A 22,183-nucleotide genomic window follows, 5' to 3' on the forward strand; every position below is an offset into this window, starting at 1 on the left:
GGTAACTTGACTGAAAAGTTTTTTATGATCTTAACTTTCTATCTGTAGGTAGCCTAAGCATGTGTCTTAATGTTCGGTATGGATAAAACACTGTATAATTGTTTTACATTGTTTTACATTAATATAACATGAATTCCTTCACAAAATTTATACACACTAGAGGCTGAATAAACTAAAATGTTCTTTGACTGGCTGCATGGTTCCGTAAAGAACATTTACAGAACCTTTCTGTTGCACAAAAGATTTTAGGTTCTACATTCACAGGTAAAACGGAACAAAAGTCGTTAACCACATTAGGAACACAGTTACCCTTCAATCTTATGAGCATAGGCAAATTGCTTTAACATTCACTTCCATTTAGTTCGTTTGCATTAACTGAAAGCACATTGCATTTTTACTAAAAGGCTATTTGAGCAAACTTCAGAACTTTGGGCTACTACACTTGTTATCATAACAAAACAACCATTTCTTTTTTGAAGCGTCAGAAGGTTGCGCCTGATTGTACAAACGATTTATTACTGTGTCGTATGTCTTTATTTTTTATCATTCATTTCATTATACCTACGAACATGCATAAATTGTTTTTAAACAAAGTTAAATAGTGCAAAGTAGGTGTTAGTGGTCAATACGGGACAGATGTAGAGACCATTAAGCTTACAGTAAAACCAGTAAGATTCCCATTATAACCATTAAACCCGTTAGATTGTTTCTACTGGTTATGTTTATCAGCAGGGGTGTCACTGTTGTTTAGTACAGCATCACGGTTTAGTTCAACTTCTCAGTAACATTCTGTTCCTCCCACCGCTTCCGCCAGTTAACAGCGCGTCATCACCCTGATCTGTGATCAGCAGCTTCGGCACCAAACTTTGCGTTGGCGGGACAAACATCGATATGGCTCTAAAACACAATGCATCATTTTTATTATTGTGATGGACATTTTATCAATTGTAAATGAGATGTGGACGTAGCATAATGGAGTGATCTGTGAGTTTTTTTAAGGTAGGTGATGCTACCCGGCGCGCAATGGAAACCTGCTCTTGGTTTTAGATTATTCCGTTTGTCACGTTGCGTGTTATGTTTTTGTAGCCCATAGTTGTGCTTTCTGCTGCTTTTTTAAAAACGCATTTATATCTCAAGACGGGTGTGATGAAGTGTAAGTAAAGGAGGAGTTTCTATCGATTAATGGCTGCTTGCGCTTTTTTATTTCCTCTATAAAGCGACGCCTTCATACGCGGCTTAATGGATGACAGCACGTTGCGTACAAAATTGAAATTACTCATATTTTAAATTCTTCCCATCCGATTGATATAAGAAATTATCATTCTTTAAGCTTATAAGAAATGTTTTTAAACTTAACAGCTGAAGCTTTGGTGTTCCTGAAGAGGTCATGGATTGCACTCCAGACCACACATACTTATAAAAAAACGTATAGCCTAGATTGAATGCACCATAAGTCACTTTGAATAAAAGGGTCTGCCAAATGCATAACTGTTCATAAAACTTTATACAGCACTTGTTTTGTGGTAGGTGACTGCAGTGATGGAGAGGCCTTTGATTGACAGGCGACAGGCGTGGGCGCGCAGCAGCCGCCGCAAGTTTACCGTAAGAGAGGGAACCCCAGCAGCAGATGATCCTCATCCTCATTTATCCCTCCAGGATGACGTCTTCATGGAGGGTGAGCATCAGGTTAATGTATGACTTTGGACTGTGTCATGCATGTTGAAAGAAGCTATCTGACTTCCTCTTAAACCATAAATGTAGTTGCAGGAGAACCAGGGACAATTCACTTTTCAGTTTTTTAGCTTTATAAGGTGGCCTCAAATATGTGGACACTTAAACTGTCAGTCATAGGTAATGCAATGACATTCATGTATTTTATAGCCACTATACAACACAACACAACACAACACAACACAACACAACACAACACAAAACAAAACAGTAATGTCTATTATTTATTTATACACCACCGATGAGACATAATTGTGCAAAATTATAATAATTTATTTAGTTTGCTAGTATACTTTATACAGTAAATCATAGTAGGGCCTACTAGTGCACTTGTAAGTGTCTTATTTTTAAACTTGGTTCCTACTTTTAGTTTATAAAAGTGTATTTTTAAATATAGGGGAGACCGGGGATGGTTGTAACATGGGTCAGTTGTAACACTTCCAATCTCTCCAATCAGGAACTAGTTACAAATCACCTGATTCACTTCATACATGCTTAGTTTAGTCCTTATTCCACATGTGAGAATGTAGAGCCCTGTGGCAGACACAGCAGATGTTAGAGGGGAAAAACTGAATTTGAGGTAAGAAAGTATTTTTTTTACTTAACTTGTTCTCGTGATGACAATGCCTGATTTGTAGTTAAACTAATCAGAGTTAAATTATGTTATTTGTGTGTCTGTGTAGATTTATTTCATACAAGTTGTTGATGCTAATGTGTTAGCTTTTAGCTGTAAGGTGAGCTAATTCATGGCTACAAGACTCTGGGTCAGTTGTAACAACAAGACTCAACACACAAACACAAAAAATGTTCAAGTGTTCATGTTTAATTTTAATATGGTCAGTACTATGACAGAGTAACAAACTTACAGACACACCCACACGAATGATAGCTATTCAGTTTTATAAGGATGATGCTAATGTAACACACACTCACCCACACACACAAATAGTGTTCAATTGTTGAAGCTAATGCACATTTGCACGTTTTATTTAGTATTGTAACGCACGCACGCACACACACTAGTTATACTGAAAAGTCAGTGTTGAATAAAAAGCTTTAATATCCATTTTTTTGTCATAATCCTTATTACATTTTGTTACATATCACCCCGGTGGATATTCTAATGTTACATCTTACCCCAGGGTATGTTACAACTAACCCAGACTATGGGGTGAATTGTAACATTTCACTCCTTGTGCTTGAAACTAAAACCATGCTTTTTCTGTTTGTGCTGCAAAGATAACAGCGACAGTATGTCATTTAATAGCAGATACTTCAAACTAGTTTGATTTGCATTTTGAATGCACTGGCTTAAAAAACTCTTAAGATGCAGACAGAAATGTAAAAAATGTTACAACCATGCCCGGTCTCCACCACTTGAAATGCAACTGTTGTCATCTATAAGTACACAAGTATAGTTTACCACTATGTTTTTCTGAGAAGTATGTAAAAGTTGACTTATAATTATTCTTACTTATTTTTATTTTAAAATATGTATATTATTAAATACCAACTAATATGGGATTCATAACTTGGACTGAATAATGAAGAAAAAGCAGCAACTAAGAGGTCAGAACAGATGTGAACTCTCAATTATTTTTCAAAATAAAACCTCAAGAAGCTGCTTGAGAAAATGACATATTAACATGTATTAAGTTCGGCATATTGTGGCCGATTTTATTGATATGATCACGTTGTTCCCTTGAATCAGGTCACTGCAAATGAAGCTTACTGCAGTCGATACACTGAAAAATGATAAACTGATGAACCACGAACAGTTCCTAAACACACAGCTCATCTACACCTCTCTCTCTCTCTCTCTCTCTCTCTCTCTCTCTCTCTCTCTCTCTCTCTCTCTCTCTCTCTCTCTCTCTCTCTCTCTCTCTCTCTCACTCATACACACCCATTCTTAGACAGACTAAGATCACCAATTGTGTCTTTATTTTGTTTCCACAGGATGCTCTGCAGGAAAGATTGAAACCTGGCTTCAAGGTTGTGGGTGAGTGTTTGTTTCCAAATGCTTTTTATGTCAAAGACACACAAAAGCTTCATTGTGTGTCAGTTGTATTACAACAAAAATAAGTGAGTGGAAAACCACAAATGTTGTTTGGCTCATTGAAGGTCACCGAGGTTAAGAAAGGTACCAGTAACCTAAAAGAGGCTCAAGGACCAATCAAAAGGCAGGGTTTAGTGTGAAACCTTGTGAACTACATTGGTTTGCTCTTTTAATAGATTGTACAGGAAGGTTTCCTTGTTCATTGCTCGGCTGGATCAGGAAAGAGCAGAAAAACTTGACTATACTACTGTTATCGTTTCACAAGGTTGAGGCCTGGCAAGTTCCAACAAGTTCTAAAAAACAAAAATAAATTGCTTTCAATATATATTTGTTTGCATTCATTTGAAAATACTTTGCAATTTCCAATGCACATTAGAAATCTAGGTTCCCTTGTTCATCAATATCCAAACCTCAAAATCATGACAACAGCAGAACCCCCAATGCTCGGCAAGGCCTACAAGAACTGTATTTGTCCTATAACAAGCAGTAGAACATTTAAAAATCTATCTAACATTTGTTTTTATGAGAGCTCCAGTACATGAGATTTGTCCTGCGTGTATGTAGCGCTTCTATTTTTATCTCTGTAAATCGCAGCATGCAGGCGACTCGCCCACAGACTTTTGCTGATTCAGATGTGATAAAAGTGCATTATCTGATGTGTGTCTTAAGTGCATTATCTTAAGTGTTTTTCTTTAATCGATGATCTGCATCTTATCTGCATAGGAATGATGCCAGTCAAGCTAGAAACAGTCACCTGACGATAGGTAGGTTAAAACAATCATGCATAACAAATTCAGGCTGGGTTTTTTGGATTCAGGTGTCCTTTTATTTGGAAGCCTGCACCACTCATAGCGGAATTACACAAATGTCATTTGCGTATAACACGTAAGCCTGAACCGGAACAGACATACTCTCATAGTTACTGTATTGTTGAAAATGTTACACTTGATTCATTTATGTTTATGCAGACGCTTTTATCCAAAGCGACTATCATCAAAATAGGCAAAATAGGACAATAAGGAAGATGCACTTGTAAGATATGAACATTTTACAGAATTTCTCTCTTATTTCTTTTACAGATTTTCCACGTAAAATACAGATTTTTATGTATTTTTGAAATACGGTCAAAAACCGCTAAATTACAGAAAAAGACCGCAAATTTACAAGAAAACAGGGAAATGTAATTTTACAGGGAAAACACGTTATTTTACAGGGTTTTTTTGGCGACCCAGCTGCGGCCAGCCAGAAAATTTCAGTTTTTTTAAACAAGCTTTCATTTTTTTACAGTTTCTTTTTGAAATACGGTAAAAAACTATACAATTACAGAAGACAACACATTTACAAGAAAAATGGGAAAATTTTTATCCTATAATTTTACAGAATTTTTTTTTTTTTATGGTATATTTTATGTTTTTTTCCAGTTTACAGAAAATGTCAGCTTTTTATGGACTTTTTTACAGTGCAGGCCTGCCAACAAGCAACAAATGGATCAAAAAAATGTTTCCTCCACATTTTCTGGTTCTAATTGTACTGTAAACTCTACAGGTCCTTTGAGGACAGGTGTCAGCTTTGAGGATGATCTGAGTCTGGGTGCCGAAGGTGAGCAGAACCATCACTATAGCAACAGTAACCAGGTTATTATGAATTCGATCAAGAAGATGGTTACAAATGAGATTTTCTTAGAAGAGTTTATCAAACAGGGGACATTTAAATGTCATGTGGCAGACTGCAACTCTTTTCATGAAACACTTTCATCGACTTCATACATTTGGAGTTAGTCTTGATTCATAGACACTATCTTGTCTCATAAATCACATTACATATTGGCACAACGTATTTGCAACTAATCAAAGTGAATCTTTCAAGACAGAAGGAAAGGAAAAAAAATGGGTTTATTGTCTGACATCTTTGTGCTCGACACTAAATCAGTCTGATGATTATATAGCACCTTCACAAGCACAAATTGTGTAAAAAATATGGTTTAGTGATTAATACATGCTATTATTTTCTTAACAGCTACTGCATTGTATAATGCATTAGATGGGAATCGGTTTAGGTAAGAAATGTGTCATTTTCTTTATAGCTTTTGACTTTTAAAATACAGCTGTGGAAAAAAATGAAGTGACCATTCCAAATGTTAATTTAATCAGCATTTCTAGATGTATTGTGGTCATTCCAGTCCAGTGTCTGTTGAATGTCAAATAAATAAAATAAAATAATTAAATTAATTAATTAAATAAAGTCATCCAACAGCAATGTGAAAGACCGACAGCATGACAAGACAGATGAAAACTGTGATAAAACTGTGCTTAAAAGTTAATATAATCTTGTCGTAAATATGAACTTTGCAGTATTTGAGTTCTGAAAAATACAAAGCATCTTTTATGTTATTTTGACCTGTTCCTCCAGTTTTCATTTTCTGCAAATAAATGCAAATAGAAACAATATTTTTATTTGAAATTTGGAAGAAATATTGTTAGTAGTTCACAGAATCATCAAAATGATACATTTACCTGAACACGTACCTATAAATAAGTAAATTCAAAATGACTGAAATGGTGCTTTGAAGTGGTCTCTTAATTTTTTTACGCGGTTGTAGATTCAGTTTTAACATATCTCATCTTCTTTGACTTTGTTTTGTTTATTTATGCTGGTTAATCACCCCTTCCTTTTAAGTTGCTTTACAGAAAACATGCATATAAAAACACATGATAAAACATAGCTGTAAATGATTTAATATAAAAGTAACAATAAAACACTCTAAAAAAATGCTGGGTTGTTTTAACCCCTGGTTGGGTCCGATATGGACATTTTAAGGGAAATTTAAACAAACATTTCGATTTGTCCATAACTTACCCCAACAATGAGTTAAAACAACCCAGCATTTTTAAGTGTGAAAAGAAATAAACTAGAAAAAACAATAATAATAATAAATTGCGTTAAAGAAAGGCTCTAGTCATTATGCGCATTCTGAGTCATCTGTTTGTATGTTGTCAAGACATGAGTTGACAGCTGAGTTTTGTGTTGACATGGAGTTTTTGTGTATCAGCAGCACACCTAAACAGAAACTTAACCTTCCATTGTTAAACATGGGCCAGAGCATCGCATCCAGCGCCCTCTCCAACGCTACCAGCAGGACTGTTTCCAGGTAAAACCCTCCTGGATTTCACCCCCTTTCAAACTCAAAATGTGCCATTTGTGCTTCAGATAACCATATTATCAAATGAAAGTATTTGCAAACGCATGCTTCGCTGATCATCTCGCATATACCCCAGCGTGTCTGAGGTTCTCCAGATGCGAGCCGAAGATGCTGAAGATACTCTTTACCAGCTGGGTTTCGGTTGCGAAGAACCCCAGGTGACCGCCCGCATCCCCGTTCGATTCTTTAACTTCCCATCTCAGCTCCGAGGCATCAACTTCCGACTGTTCCTCGAGTCCCAGCTTGCCAGAATACACCAGGAAGACCCCTGTCTCTCATTAGCGAGTACGAGTTGCCAAGGAACACATACTGTATACTGAAGTGTCCTCCAAATACATGTGAATTATTCTCCATCTGTTTCTTTGCAGGTCGTTTTCGACAAGTAGAGGCGTTGACGGCAATGGCCAACGCTTTCTATTCATTGTACTCCCACGTATCTCGAACGCCCCTTCAGAAGCTTGCTCCGCCCGAGCTCACCCTTACCTCTCCCCTGGCGGAGAGAGCCGGGTCTCGAACCAGCGTCCGCAGCGAACCGCGATCCCCTGTCGAAAGACTTAAAGACACCATCTCAAAGATGTGCTTGTACACCGGTTCCCGCGGCTCAGATTCGGCATCTCCGAGCAGTTCGCCTCGTAAGCGGAAATGCAGCCAGTCGGGTGTAAGTGGGAACGCTCCGGCGACCTCGTGGCACGCTGATGACCCGGTTACAATGCTAGACCTTCAAATAGAAGATGGTTTGGAATTAGATATGGACTGGTTTGTAGAGGTCGGAAAAGAGCTTGAGGAGACAGTTTACGCCGAGAAAGTTATAGAAGCTGTATCTTCTCAATCACTAACATTAGAAGATTCTGCAGAGAAAGTACACGACCCATTGCGTACATCACTAGAGCATACGCCAAGAAATAACCAGGAAGTGAAGTCCAAAGGTTCTGCTTCTTTGAAGAGCAAGAGCGTTACCATGGAACCCGTTCCTCTTATTACCCATGATGTCATTTGCCCTCAAGTCATTGAATATGTGAATCAGGCACCTTATCGCTGCTTGGAGACAAACAAAACAGATGTTAAAGACTCACCGTTTGCACAACTTTCCATTAGACGGTCAAACACAATCAAATCACCAGATGACCAAGCTGGTGCCCCGCATCAGAATCAGACCGATGATCTTTCATCCAGACACACAGACACCTCACAAAAGTCATTATGTCAAATCACAATCACCGGATGGGAAGGTGATGCCGCCATCCCCAACGGAGATGCACAGGAGCCGTGTTCGTCCAACATCCAGAAATACTTAAGCCCAGTAAAACCACTGAACCAGAACAGACTCATCCAATGTCCCAAACCAGGAAACTCTTTCGAGCTGGAGGAGGTATTTCATCTCATTTTAATGCATTCTTGCAGCACAGCGTTACGTCTAAAGAGGAAGATTGTGCCCACACATATTCTCTCATTCACAAAGCATAATGGTAATGTGGCTGCATCCTTTTGTTTCGATTCCACCCCCAAACGTCCTCTCAGTGTTCCTCTGAGAAATGATTAAATTGCGGGCGGTGCAACTGCTATATTTTAAATGTCTTTTCACAAGCAAGGATCATGACAACTAAGTGTTGCAGAGTTTATTTATTGTATAGAACGTAGGGATAAATCAGAGAAAAGATGTTAGCTTCATCCGGGCGTCTGATGTAGGTGGCCTGATGAGACATTGTTTCAGTTGGACTTTACAAAGTGGCCGGTTGCCCTGAAGTGTGCTATGAGTATATTTTAAACTAAGAAGAAGTATACCATCAGTCTGTTTTTATGTATTTTTCATGTGCTGATCATTGGCATTTATACTTATCAGAAAAAAGTACACTTTTATGAACTAAAAAAGTGGGTCAATTTAGTCCCAAGAAGTATTTAAATAATACACTTACAAGTAGGCCTATGTTATAGTACTAGTATGAATTACACAAAGTATTCTTAAAGGTCCAGTGTGTCATTTTTGGAGGATCTGTTCACAGAAATGCAATAACTATATGTCTTCAGAGGTGTATAAAGACCTTACATAATGACGTGTTTTAAAGCGGCCCTGACACACGCGCGCCAATCACATATTAATCTTGAGTACCTATAGAGTAGTATTGCATACTTCGTATCTTCGAAGAGTATGTAGTTTGATCACATTTATAAAATATAGATACAGCTGTACGATTATTTCCGAAAGCATACGGCGCGAGCGGGGGGGAGGGGTAGGCTGAACTAAAGCACGTGCGCACCCATTGCCAACAAAACAGACATCAGTTTCACTCACCGCATGCGGTTCATGTCGGGCATCTTTTAGCGCTGGGACGGCTCCATATATCAGTTTCAAACGATCTCCAAATCCAGCGTAATATCCACCGTTTATATAACATTCATCACCCAAATGCAGTGAACAAACAAACACCTGAACTTCGCGAACGTTTGCTCTCTCTCTCCTGCACCAAGTGAAAGTGACGTCTGCGCATGCTCCTTCTCCTGCTCTCCTTGCTGCCGCGTGCTTTTCCGGGAGAATTGTCCGATAAGGGACAAAGAAAAATAGTTACGAAACAGTTTTATATGTTCGAAAAAAACTTTACGAAACCTGTACGATCGCTGTGGGAGTGTATTTGCGAGCTCAGAAATACTACGTAATACACCCAACTCGTTTTTTGACAAGTTGACCATGTTAAGCATGAGAAGATGGCACGTTTAACATTGTAAAGAAGTCAGAATGCATGACACACCGTTGCAGCACCCCTTTAATTACCTTAGATATACACCGTGGTTTCCCTTACATGAAATTCACCATGTTGTTTCTACATTTACATTTATGCATTTGGCAGACACTTTTATCCAAAGCGACTTACATTGCATTATACTATACATTTTGTTTCCAAGTATGTATTTCTACATATATTTCTACAGTAGCCCTAAACAGACAAACTGCCCTACAGAGCGCGTTTCGTAAATACGTTATCTCCTTCGGCAAAGAAGCGAAAATGTGAAGACATCTTTTTCCTGTGTCAGCCACCATAGTGCTTCGAAAGGGAGGGGTGAGCTGTGGAGTGAGCTGTTGGTTGCAACTTGCAACCTCACCGCTAGATGGCGCTACATTTCATACACTGGACCTTTAATAGAATGAATTAGAAATGTGCTTTTTTTGGTCAGGGAGTACAACATATACGATAAGTTCTTGCAGTATTTGATTTGTGTGTTTGTTGTATTTGTGTGTTATGCTGCATTCAGTAAGTTTAAGGTTTTAATTCAGGTACACAGCGCTGAGGAAGAGGAAGCTCCTTCATCAGAATTCAGTCCCACAGTCACACTGTCTGTTTCAGCACCGCACCACAAATGTGAGTAACCTTAATTTCCATGACAAGTCTAATAAATTCAGTCAAATAATTGTCTTTGCAAATGTTACATACACGCATGTGTTTCTCAACTTGCAATATTCTCAGGCACTTTTTAAAAATAAAAATAAGCAAGCTCATGTTCACCAAAACCAGCTTGTGTTAAACTCATCACACTCATGTTGCGATGCACACATTTTTGTCTGCAGATCTTGTCACTCAAACGTCCTTAAAAACAACTTTACAGGAAGTGATAAGAAAATGTTTGAAACAGAAATGCGGGTCTCTTCGCAGTATTACACGTATTTTTTTCAGTTTTATTTTCTCTTTCTGACAGCTTCGCCTTCACGAGAGGACAGTTTTCAGTCGGACAGCAGTGGATATGCCGAAGAGGACGTGCCTCATCTGTCCGCACCTGAGAAACGTACGGTCAAGTGTGACATCACTAAAGTAACGTCACATGCTCAGGGGATCTCAGCGGGGTCCACTGCTTAGAAGACCATGAGGGAATTTTTACGATTCAACCTCTCTCGTAAAAGCACAAAGACTATTATTTAAGCTGTAGACTTTAAGAATGTTATTTTAATAAAATAAGTTGAAGGACATTCAGTGTGAATAAAGGAAAGCGGGAAGGCAGGTTTTTGTAGGGAAGAGGCAGATGAATCATGCACAGAAAACTGTTTTTAGAAAGTAAAGAGTTGCACATTTTGATGTGTGAACCAACGGCTGTAGCCTTTGTGTGATAAGTATTGTTAACGGTTGCTTTACTGAAATTTACTGCTGTAATGTTTGCTGTGCTTAAATAGGACAAATAAGCAGCAATATTTGTCATTTCAGAATGTCAATAAATAATTTATTATAAAATTAATTATGGGGTTGTATCAAAGATCAAGGACAACTGTGTGGATGAGAAGACCAACACCTTGATATTCCATTGCAAAGAGCTTGGCTAGAAGTAACCAAAGTTAACTCTCAATTTTTCTAACTTGCCAAAGGCCCCAAAACACACTTGAAACAAGAATGCATACCTCCACAAGTATGATTTCATGTGTTGTTCATTCACAATACATCAGAATGTGTCAGAATACTGCATAATGCAACTTATTCTCGATGTTACCGTAAAGTTAAGGCATAACAGTACAACCAAACCGTTAATAAAAATGTTTATGGTGGAGCTTTAATATTGCTTAGCAAGTTAGGCCAACTAATCACAGCTAAATGAATAACATCATCTGCTTTAACGGAACAGACAGTTATAAGTTTAGCATGTTCTTAGCCTAATAAACTTCAAATTGTTAGCATGGGAAAATAGTTTATTAAATTGCAAATTAATTCATACAATCAACACTTTGGATAATGTCAACTGACCAAAATGATTTGCAGCTTTCAATACTTTGTGTATAAAAAAATGTCAGAAACACACAAATGACATATAGCGCACATTCATACTTTGTTTTGTATAGCTATTGAACAGGACCCCTGCATGAAGAGTTTGACATAAATGTTTGTCCGGCTATATTGTACACCGAATTGTCAAACAAACCTTTTTCTCAGATGCACCACCAAAAACAACATTATAGTTTTAATAGCTGAAAAACTTTATTTAACAAATACATAATAAGATGGAAAAAATCATAGTCGAGAAATAACATCCATCAGTAAAATGCCAAATAAAATCAAAGTGTGTGAGACATAGTTAAAATACATTTACAAGCTTTAAAAACAAAACAAATAGAAAAAATAGATGCGTTTTAGTTTTATGGGTTCAATTTTATGAGTACCAACAAGGTGGCACAATTTAAATATTAAAAATCAAGGCTAAAAAAGGACAAATTGATGGCAGCTAAAAAGCAAAAAAAGAAATATATTTTTACAAATAATCATAGAAAATAATATAAATAATATTATTAGTGTACTCTGCCTTTGGAGGCATTGGGATAAATGTGTACACTCATTCTGGTGTCGCTCATGAAGCAAAACACAACCGCATCAGTTCCTCCTACAGGGCTGAAACTCGGTCTTCTGCGCCCCCTGCAGACCAACACAGTGCATCTGCTCCACGAAACAATCAGGCCCCCATAATTCACAGTACAACTATGTTTACACTCACTTGATATTGCACCTTGGGGGCAAAACAGGGAGAAAAAAAGTTACAGGTGAGGGGTTTACTTTCCCCCTGCCATGACCTTGAGGTACTGAAGGGCGTTGTGTGCGGCACTGGCACGTGCTGTGTCCAAGGTGGCGGCGCATCCGTGGCAGACGGTGATTGGCTGAGTGGACAACTCAACCAGACACTGGTACAGACCGCTCAGACTGCGCTCCTCTAAACAACAAATTAAAAAATATATAAAAACAAACGTGTCTTTTCTGGATGTTTAGGTGAGAGCAAATCGAATTGACCAAATTTTTTAAAGTGATAGTTCAACCATAAAAGAAAATTCTGTCATCATTTCTTGTCATTTCAAACCTGCATGACTTTCTTTCTTCTGCAGAACACAAAAGAAGATATTTTGAAATATGTCGTTGACCGAACAGCGATGGGACCCATTCACTTGAATTAGTTTTGTGTTCATCCAATAGAAGTCAAAGGTGCCACCGATGTTCGGTTATCAACATTATTCAAAATATCTTTCATGTTCTGATGAAAAAAGAAAGTCATACAGGTTTGAAACGACAGGAGGGTGAGTAAATGATGACAGAATTTACATTTTTGTGTGAACTATCCCTTTAAGGAGAGTAAACAGAAGTTGAATTTCTAGGTGAATATTTGTACCGTACCTAAGTCCAGGTAGCTGACATCAAAGCGTTGCTCCTCTGAAAGTTCGTGAAGTAGAGAACAGAAATTTAAGTCGTTGGAATCAGGCTGACCCAGCGGATGACAACGCAACTGCAGGATCTTCTCCCCGGCCGAGTTCCTCAAAGAGTCCCAGGTGCAGCCGAGACCTTTCGACTTTCCTCCCTCAAGTCTGCCTCCCATGTTCTGCTCATAAATAACATACGATTTACACATTTTAAACATTCGTTAAAAATCCCATTAGTTAGGAGCGTCCATCTTACCATGCCAAAGGTGTCATCTTCTGCCTCGGCCTCATGGCTGCTGCGCATGTCCACAGGTACGTCATGTATACGAGAGAGCATCTTTGCGGCTGCGTTTCTTTTAGCAAGCTTTTTTGATGTACCACTACCTACAAAGTTAAACACAACTAGGATTAAATTGTTTTCACGTTTAAAAATAAAAACTCTAGCACAAAAACCACGATTTACCTATCTCCACAAATCTCTCTACCCTGCAGGTCATTGTAAACTCTTTGCGGTGAGCGGGTCCAGATTCCTGAGTGACTGTGTACTCGGGTAAACGCCAGCCTTTCTGCACCACTAGTTCCTGTGGAAATATCATATATGTATATACACCTGAGTGTACACGACTTGGGATGCAACCACGCAGAACAAACATTTGTGTATTTCTGCTGTGCAATATTTAGCTTTTAAATTCATAACGTTTGAAGCATCAATCGCACAAAATCCAGATTTGCTCTCTCACCTGCAAAGCTCCAACTGGATTGCACTCAGCTTGCTGCGTTGAACTGGACGATTTCATCTCTGACTGAACGCTAAGACACACACACAAATTTTTTTTTTCCAGAAGTTCGCGAAATAATCTTCTGCGAGTTCACTTAGAAACACACTGACTTTAAACAACCAGTCAGATGCTTACCATTCCCCCTCCATATCGATCCCCACAAATCCCTCTCCCTCTATCCCATTTCCTCCGATCCCTCCCAGCATTCCTCCTTTCAGCATCTTCAGGGCGGCCTCTGCGGCTTTGTGCTTGGCAGCTTTCTTACTCGGGCCCTGGCCGGTGCAGTTGATGTCTCCCACCGACACGCGGAAGGTGAAGTTGGGCTGGTGGGCCTGACCCTCTGCCTTCAGCAGGTCGTACACTGGGGTCTTGCCTATCCGCGTTCCATATTCCTGCAGCAGACTGATGGGCGTCTTCCCGTGATTCACAGCCAGCATTTGCTCAATACTGTGGATAGAGAGACAATATGATGTTAAATGAGAAACACGCTGCATTCGTATCAGGAAGATTTCCAGATTTATCAGTTCGGTCAAGAAATGAAAGAAAAGCAAAGATGCAGCCTTGTGTAAAATGAATAACAGTACAAGCTGACGCAGATGCAATTTCATGTTTGGGTTATCAAACATGATGTCAAACATTCAATGATGTATACAGAGAAGCATTATAACAGTTCGTAAATCATTGCAAATTATTAAGAGACAGTGACTCAATCAATCAATTCAAGCAATGATTCAAACATTTGATTTGGAAAGTGAATCGAGCATTCGATTCAGACAGGGATTTTAACTTTTGACGTGAATTCTGATTCAAATGTTCAAATGAAACAGCAATGGAAGCATCTGAATTAAACAGTGAATCAAGCATTCGATTCAGATGAATCTAACATTTAATTGAGCGACTCTAGCCTTAGATTTAAACTCTGGCTCAAGTTAAACAGTGAATCAAGCATTCGATTCAGACAGGAATTGTAACTTTTGATTTAAACACTGTTCAAATTAAACATTGAATCTAGCATTCGATTGAGACAGGACGCTTCGAACTAAACACTGACTGAAATTAAACAGATTTGAGTACTTTATTTAAACAGTGAATCGACCATTCGACTCAGACACTTTAGTTTGAACGTTTAATTTGAAAAGCGGTTTGAGAATTTGGTTTAAACAGTGAATCAAGCATTTAATTCAGATGAATCTAACATTTAATTGAGCGACTCTAGCCTTAGATTTAAACTCTGGCTCAAGTTAAACCGCGAATCGAGCATTCGATTCAGTCAGGGATTCGAACACTCAATTGAGCGAGTGTTACAAAGGTTTGGTGGGGAGCTCAGCCCAGAAACACTCGAGTCGGGTTGTCTCGTAGGGCTGCACGGAAATTTATCGCGATACCACTAAATCCTATTGAAATCAAGCTGGCTGCGATATGCAATGTGTCGATATATTTTTTTTAATGAGTAGCTTGTCCGTGAAGCACGTCTCTGGGATCAGTAGGAAATGCTGCTCGATCTAAAAGCAGTGCGAGTTTGACTCGCTTATAATGCGCATTTGAAAAAGCAACGCCCGTCAAACATGATCATTATAAATATACTTTATTACCTGATGAGGCTTGAGTAACAGTGATAAAAAGATGTCCATAGGCATTTCCTAGATTCTAGAACGTGTTATGGTCTTCTTCTGCAGTGCGTATTTGGAGTTTCCGCACGAGCGCCCTCTGGCTTTCGGATGCAGCAGCATTTTCCCGTACTTCACTCAAAAGCTGTGCATAAATCACGTGCTATTTATCGTCGGTTTATCGCGACAGCCTTGAAAATTCAACATATTTCGGCAAATATCATGTCAATGAGCTAACAGCTGTTCGGTTTGTACCTGGTATACCCAGAGTTTCTCTTGTCGTTATCCGGGTTGTGATCGTCGTTCATTCCCCAGTAACAGACAGAGTGCTGATTCGTTTCGGACTGCAGAACCCCCCCGAGATGACTGTAATCCCCCTGATATCATGAATATGTTTCCGTGTGGAAGGACTGAGACACGAGGAGACGGTAAAGCCCCTCTCTCACCGTCCCGCATCACACAACAACACAAGCGGAGATATGAACTATGAACCGCGCGACAAGTGCCGCAAGCACCTTCATAATAAAAGTCCTCGCGTTCACGGAGAACCGGAAGTACATGTCCGGTCATTATTTTAGACATGAAAAAAGGAAACATGAAATAAAACAACTATAACATATAACCATTATAAGATGCATTTATATAGTCATTAAAATATTTATTAAAATATGTTGTCTTCATATTTTTTTGGGACAATTTTCATGGCAATAAAGCAAACCTATAATTTAATTACTGAAAGACAGAAGTATAATAAAAAAATACGAAGACCATTTTTAGTTGTCTCAAAACAAAAACAACTGTTGTTTAAAAAAAAATCCTATAAAGTCCTATAAAATTTACATTTTACACATCTTGAAATCGCGTCTACTTAATTTATATCCCCTCATATTGTCATCTCAGACCTTTGTTTTGAGCAAAACCGAAAGCAAACAAGAAAGTCTTTAGCAATAGATTATAGAGGACTATTGATGAGACCAATGGGGTCAGTCAAAGACTTGGGTCATGGAGTCAGGCTGGAACATTTTATTTTTTAATTCTTTATTCTCATTCACATATCCCATCCCTATCCAAGGAGTCATAAGAAAATTGTTCATCATGAAACGATTCTTTAGACTAAAAAGCCACTAATAAGGAACATGGCACATAAATTGTGGTTTGGTCGAGAAGGACACCAGTGCACATCTCATCTGTCAGGGATTTGATGAGCTCCAATAAGCACTATTGCTACAAATGGGACACACATCCCCAACGTTCAAGACCAGTGCCACATTCCCGAGCCCCTGACCTAAGAGCTGCAAAAATACACACACAGCACGTGTCCGGTTTCAAGAGACAACTAAAGAAGAGAGGCTAAACAAGAAAGTCTGTTACAGCGAAGTAGTAAAAATCATAAAAGGCAGTTTATTCAAGTGACACCCCTGAGGTTATTCAGCATGCATACCATCTTATGAAAAATACTACAACTTGTTTAATGTGTAATCAAGTACAACAACATCAAACCTTTTTTACATTTCTATGTAAACGGAGCAATTCATCATGTTCAGAAAACAACAAATTCTCCACTCAATTTGAAAATCGTCACTAGGTTCAGTTCACGTTCCAGTATGACGTAAGACTAAGGAACATTACAGCAAGTGTGAATGTTTCACATACTGTGACAACACAAGGGACTTCCTTCAAATCCTCAAGAAGTCTTATTTTTATCTTCATAGTAACTTAAGCATCACTGCTTGAAATCTTGTTCATTTAGCTCATCCACAAACTCCACCGCAGGTTCCTCTTCTTCTGAGTCTAGTTGCTCTCCAGTTTCTTCAAGAAATTTCTGCTGACTCTCTTCTTGCTTGATAGCTTCCACCAGTTGATCATCTGAAAGGCCCGTGGGAGCCGCATCCTCACTTATGTTGCTTTCTGCTTCCTCGACTGTCGAGTGCTTGGCAAGAGCCTCTTCGGTTTGCTCCTCAGCTTCTTCTCCATGAACCTGAACCTCCTCAGGTGCTTCATCCTCCTCATTTTCACCCTGCTCCTCGGCAACATCTCCATCCTTGACTTGAACATCCTCAGGTATAACATCCTCTTGATCATTGACGATCTCTTCCTCCTCAGATACCACAAGGTCCTTGACAACATCTTCCTTGACCTCCACCTCCTCAGGTATTGCCTCCTGTTCAGTTACTCCTTGCTTTTCTACATCATCTTCCATGAACTGAACCTCATCAGCTCGATCAGCAACATCTTCTTTCTTAAAATGTACCTCAGGTGTTTGATCCTCCTCAGCTTGCTCTTCAACAGCTTCCTCAAGTACCTGAACGTCCTCAGCAGGTTCTTCCTTCTCCATTGTCACATGATCTTCTACAACATCCACTGCGTTTGCTTCTTCCTCATTTACGGTCCGATTCTCTTCTTCAATAAATTCTTCACCCTTGATCGTAACCTCCTCTACCTCAGTTGCTGCACGCTGCTCCTTTACATCAATCTCTTCCTCTGTAGAAGCAGGTTGTTGGCTTTGAGATAACATCTGAAATATATAGGAACGTAAGTATCAGGATCTGTCAAAACTTGGTAGGGCTGTCACGATTATTAAATAATCGTCTCATCGCGATTGTTTGACCTCATCGCGATGGTTTCAGATCATCGCGATTATTGCACATCTCTATAGAAGACACTAGGGGGAGCTGTAGTGTATCTGCATATTGCATATTTTAGTGTATATATTGTTACTTAATACTTGTAAAATGTACCACCACAACACAATCACTTAAAAAAAACTAAAACATATACAAATTACCTGCAGTACAATTTGATATTATTTAAGCAAATCTCAGTGTGAAAACCAGTCTACCAAAATTTCACTAACACACAAGTAAAATTGTATTGTAGTCTTGCAAGTGAGAAAAAAACAGACTAGAAGCTTTTCTATGACTAATAGTATTTTTATGGTGGCTTCAATTCACACCTGATAAATTTACTTAATTTACAAGTATTTGGTGGTTGTATTATTGACAGGTAAAAGCCTAAACCTTAAATATATGATGACCCAATTTTTTCCGATGTATTTCCAAGAAAAAAACATAGTCTTGTATTCAGAACAATATGGTTGTTTCAATCGCTGAATCAAAAATGCATGAGAATTAAATGTCAAAACTCAAAAACAGACAATTAATCGTCATAATCGCCAAAGCTCAAAACAGACAATTAATCGTCATAACCGCCAAAGCCCTAAAACAGACAATTAATCGCCATAATCGCAACGATTTATTAGACAATTAACCGTCCATCAAATTTCATAATCGTGACAGCCCTAAAACTTGGTACTTTGGACGTTCTACCTTGTAGAACCGGTACTATACCTGACTCTGGACGATCTCAATCTGGGCAGCGAGGTGGGAATGAAGGCTATGAGTGCTCTTCTGATGGTCCTCCAGACTCCTGCGAACAGACATAAACTGATCCTCCAAAGCTTGGGATCTTCTTGCTTGTTCCATCTCCAAAAGATCCCTGAGAGACAGACCAACACAAGGGGTATCAACAGCTCCTACAACAAAACCAAATGGGGACAGACCTGAAAGAGGCTCACAAAATTATTTCAGCAACTTCAGCCATGTTTACTCACTTGATGTCAATGACTTCCTGTCTGTTTCTCTCAAGAGTCTTCTGGTTGTCGGCAAAAGACTCTCTTAAGCTCGCAAGCTTTGTTCTCTGCTGCTCCAACAGAGAGGTGAGACCCTCCACAGCGGACATCTGTTCATCGAGACGCGACGTAGTGACCAAAACTGTGTCCGTTAGGCCAGAAATGCTAACCGCTACTTCAGAGTTAGCACTGAGGACCGAATTAAGCCTTTGCTTCAGTTTCTCCAACTCTTCGGTCTTATTCTTGATCACGCCATTGAAGGTTGCTGTTGAGACAGTCGTCTGTTGGAGTTCAGTAAGTTTGGCATTCATCTCAGACTGAAGAGTCCACACTTGACTGTGAAGATCTGTGGATTTGATCTTCTCGGAGGCGCCCAGGGTGACTTCTGCCTCTTTTTGGGCTTGCGTGTAAGCTTCTTCAAGTGCCTGGAGACGCTCCTCGAAAACAGCCACATTGGTGATCTAGATACAGGGACGACATAATTGAAAATGAGTTTATTCATTCATTCATCATTACCGGCTGACAAAAAACAAACTACAAATTCTAATGGTTTCCATTAAAAATGCCATTATGGCCATCAGTTGTTTACTTCTAAAACCATTACAAAATTCCTTTATGTAGTGTATTTTGGGTCTTATTCAAGTAGGATTTAATGATGTTCAATTGGTTACTATCTGCCAGATATTATCCCACCAACAGAACCTAACACAGTACCAGTAGAGACCCACAGAAACCATAAGAGTTACTATTAAAAAAATACACCATTAAATCCATTAAAATGTATGCAAAAATAATACAAATAACTAAGTAATATTTAAAACAAGATAAAAATAACATGTTCTTTTTCTATAGACCTACTGTACAGTATATTAAACCAATATTATAAAAGCACATACTACTTTTTAAACATTAAAATAGTTTTCAATGAAAGCAAGCATGTGTGCTCTCAACACGTGGATATGATTAACCCCTGACAACCAATAACCTTTAACTTCAGGACCTCATGACTTCTAGGCCCTGTTTCACAGACAAGGCTTAAGGCTTGTCCCAGACTAAAATGAATGTTTGACCTGTCTTCACTGAATATAACTTGCCCTGAAATATCTTAAAATATATGAGTGCCATTGTTTGTCTCAAGATGCGGTCCAGTAATGTATTCTTCTAAGGCGTATTTATAAAAGCGACATAAATATCTTAATTAAATTATTCAACTAAGGCATAGTCCTGGCTTGAGCTAAACCGTGTCTGTGAAACCAGGCCCTAGAGTTCTTACTACAAACATGCCTTTGTTAAAGCTATTCATCACATTTGAGATATGTTAGTATGTGGACATGTCAGCATTAGTACTACAAACACTAAGCTGTGAGCCAAAGATTGTTTATTTTGAATAAATATGATTTTAAAGAAACCTTACATATTTTGATTTTTATAGGGTTCATGAGACCCAAACCTTGCTGCTTTTTTTAAAGCTTATAACAGCATTTTGCCAGCTCAAGCTTTTTCTTTACCATTGAAATAAAAACTGTCAATTGTATATGGGTTATTCATTAATACCTTTCTGATTATGAATGCAGACTTGTGTTAGCAAGAAAGAACTTATGTGTATATATTTCTCTTTACATTTTGGTTAGAATGCACGTTGCATAATGCCCTTTAAACAAGCCTGACTGGCTAAAAGAAACATGATCCTGCTCACAGCAGACTATTAATGGCCCATGTGCCACATGACACATTTCGGCAAATGCCATATTCAAAGGACACACGAGGCGTGCTTTCAATGAAACTATTTCAGTTTTCCAAAACAGTATCCAACTTCAATATCCAAATGTAATAAATTCCCGCACGTGCGCTCTATGGCGAACGAATTGATGTGCGTAAACCTTAAGAAATTGTCAATTATTTCAACTTAAAGCCAACACAATCGTGATCAAATCTAGATCAGTTCATGAATAATAACAGAGTACCAAATCAAATACCTGTGCGTTACCCAACCCCAACTGCTGTTGGAACTTGGTTACCCTAAGCTGCATTGCATTGACAGTCTCCGTTAAACTGTCGATGGTTTGTTGTTGCTGACTGCAGAACCACACTGCTGTTGATCCACCGACAATGAAAATAAAGAAAATAGCAGCAGGAACGGCGTTATCTTTAATTCCCCTCGGTCGCGCTACAGATGGCTCCAAGAGTGCCAAACTGTCATCCTGTTTGTTGCTGCTTTTTCCTTTGCGCTTGGTCATCTTGGTTACGCGCTGGATCCCCAAACGCACTGGATCACTGTGCTTCTTTCTCGGTTTGGTTACAGCTGGATCAAACCGTCAATGTTTCTTTGGTTCACAATGAAGACGAGGAACAATCAAAACTTTCAGACACGAGGACGAGTGGAAGGCGTTGTGCAGCGCGCACAGGAGGCGGTCACAAGTGACATAACGCAACGCTGCGTATACTCGTATTTCCTGCCTAAATAAAGTTTGGTTGAATTATACACAATCTTAAAAATAGCTTCTGTCGTGTTCAAATGTAATTGGTTTGATTCCCAGGAACACATACTGATAAAATGTATAGCTCAAATATACTGCAAGTCACCTTGGATAAGTGTGTCTGCCAAATAAATAAATGAAAATCTACTCTTTTATGAATCTATTATTAATCAGTAGACCTTAAATATAATATATATATTATAAGTGTTGTAATTCTGGTAACATAAAACAGATAAGCCTATCTATTTTTTGCAGCCAATTTAATTTTTCATGATTTTTCTTGTTCTGCTTTGCAGGACCTCTCACGCTGTCAGATTGGATGAGATCAGACAACTATGATCACTGGATTCTCAGCAGGTTTGGAATGCAGGCTTGGGCTGAACTACTCAAAGATGAGACTCGTTCAAAGGCATTCTTGCATTATATTGGCTCTTTTGCTTCTGGAGTATTGGTGGGTTCACATTTTTGCACTTCATGTGCATCAAGCTTATGTGATGTTATTAAACCTGACATCTAGTAACAATATAGGTCTGTACATTGGATGAATGGATTGGT

At 38.7% G+C, this 22,183-nt stretch overlaps 3 protein-coding genes across 6 annotated transcripts; 1 reads left to right on the plus strand and 2 right to left on the minus strand.

Moving 5' to 3' along the window:
• Positions 1 to 828: 828 nt before the first annotated feature.
• tespa1 (thymocyte expressed, positive selection associated 1) lies at positions 829 to 11,198 on the plus strand. Of its 3 annotated transcripts, none has more exons than XM_057339027.1 (11): positions 829 to 999; positions 1,511 to 1,675; positions 3,688 to 3,730; positions 4,511 to 4,551; positions 5,333 to 5,386; positions 5,804 to 5,843; positions 6,837 to 6,935; positions 7,063 to 7,271; positions 7,355 to 8,355; positions 10,255 to 10,339; positions 10,674 to 11,198. In XM_057339027.1, exons 2-11 carry the CDS (start codon positions 1,540 to 1,542, stop codon positions 10,829 to 10,831), a joined length of 1,866 nt encoding a protein of 621 aa, XP_057195010.1. In that variant the 5' UTR covers positions 829 to 999; positions 1,511 to 1,539; the 3' UTR covers positions 10,832 to 11,198. The 3 variants fall into 3 exon arrangements, with proteins under 3 accessions (XP_057195010.1, XP_057195009.1, XP_057195011.1); XM_057339026.1 differs by having other exon boundaries at positions 1,528 to 1,675; XM_057339028.1 differs by having other exon boundaries at positions 1,528 to 1,675; positions 6,840 to 6,935.
• Positions 11,199 to 11,618: 420 nt separating this feature from the next.
• On the minus strand, positions 11,619 to 16,006 carry tarbp2 (TAR (HIV) RNA binding protein 2). Of its 2 annotated transcripts, XM_057338061.1 has the most exons (8): positions 15,779 to 16,006; positions 15,509 to 15,668; positions 14,052 to 14,363; positions 13,878 to 13,947; positions 13,601 to 13,718; positions 13,394 to 13,521; positions 13,115 to 13,316; positions 11,619 to 12,659 (listed from the first exon to the last, which is right to left on the minus strand). In XM_057338061.1, the coding sequence occupies exons 3-8, from the start codon at positions 14,351 to 14,353 to the stop codon at positions 12,502 to 12,504; spliced, it is 978 nt and encodes a 325-aa protein (XP_057194044.1). In that variant the 5' UTR covers positions 14,354 to 14,363; positions 15,509 to 15,668; positions 15,779 to 16,006; the 3' UTR covers positions 11,619 to 12,501. The 2 variants fall into 2 exon arrangements, with proteins under 2 accessions (XP_057194044.1, XP_057194043.1); XM_057338060.1 differs by lacking the exon at positions 15,509 to 15,668.
• Positions 16,007 to 16,438: 432 nt separating this feature from the next.
• Positions 16,439 to 21,583, minus strand: zgc:66479 (uncharacterized protein LOC327541 homolog). Its single transcript, XM_057338224.1, has 4 exons — positions 21,128 to 21,583; positions 19,134 to 19,612; positions 18,871 to 19,018; positions 16,439 to 18,038 (listed from the first exon to the last, which is right to left on the minus strand). The coding sequence occupies exons 1-4, from the start codon at positions 21,386 to 21,388 to the stop codon at positions 17,247 to 17,249; spliced, it is 1,680 nt and encodes a 559-aa protein (XP_057194207.1). The 5' UTR covers positions 21,389 to 21,583; the 3' UTR covers positions 16,439 to 17,246.
• Positions 21,584 to 22,183: the final 600 nt, after the last annotated feature.

Source organism: Triplophysa rosa, linkage group LG7 (assembly GCF_024868665.1).
Source record: "Triplophysa rosa linkage group LG7, Trosa_1v2, whole genome shotgun sequence".
Classification (NCBI taxonomy): domain Eukaryota; kingdom Metazoa; phylum Chordata; class Actinopteri; order Cypriniformes; family Nemacheilidae; genus Triplophysa; species Triplophysa rosa.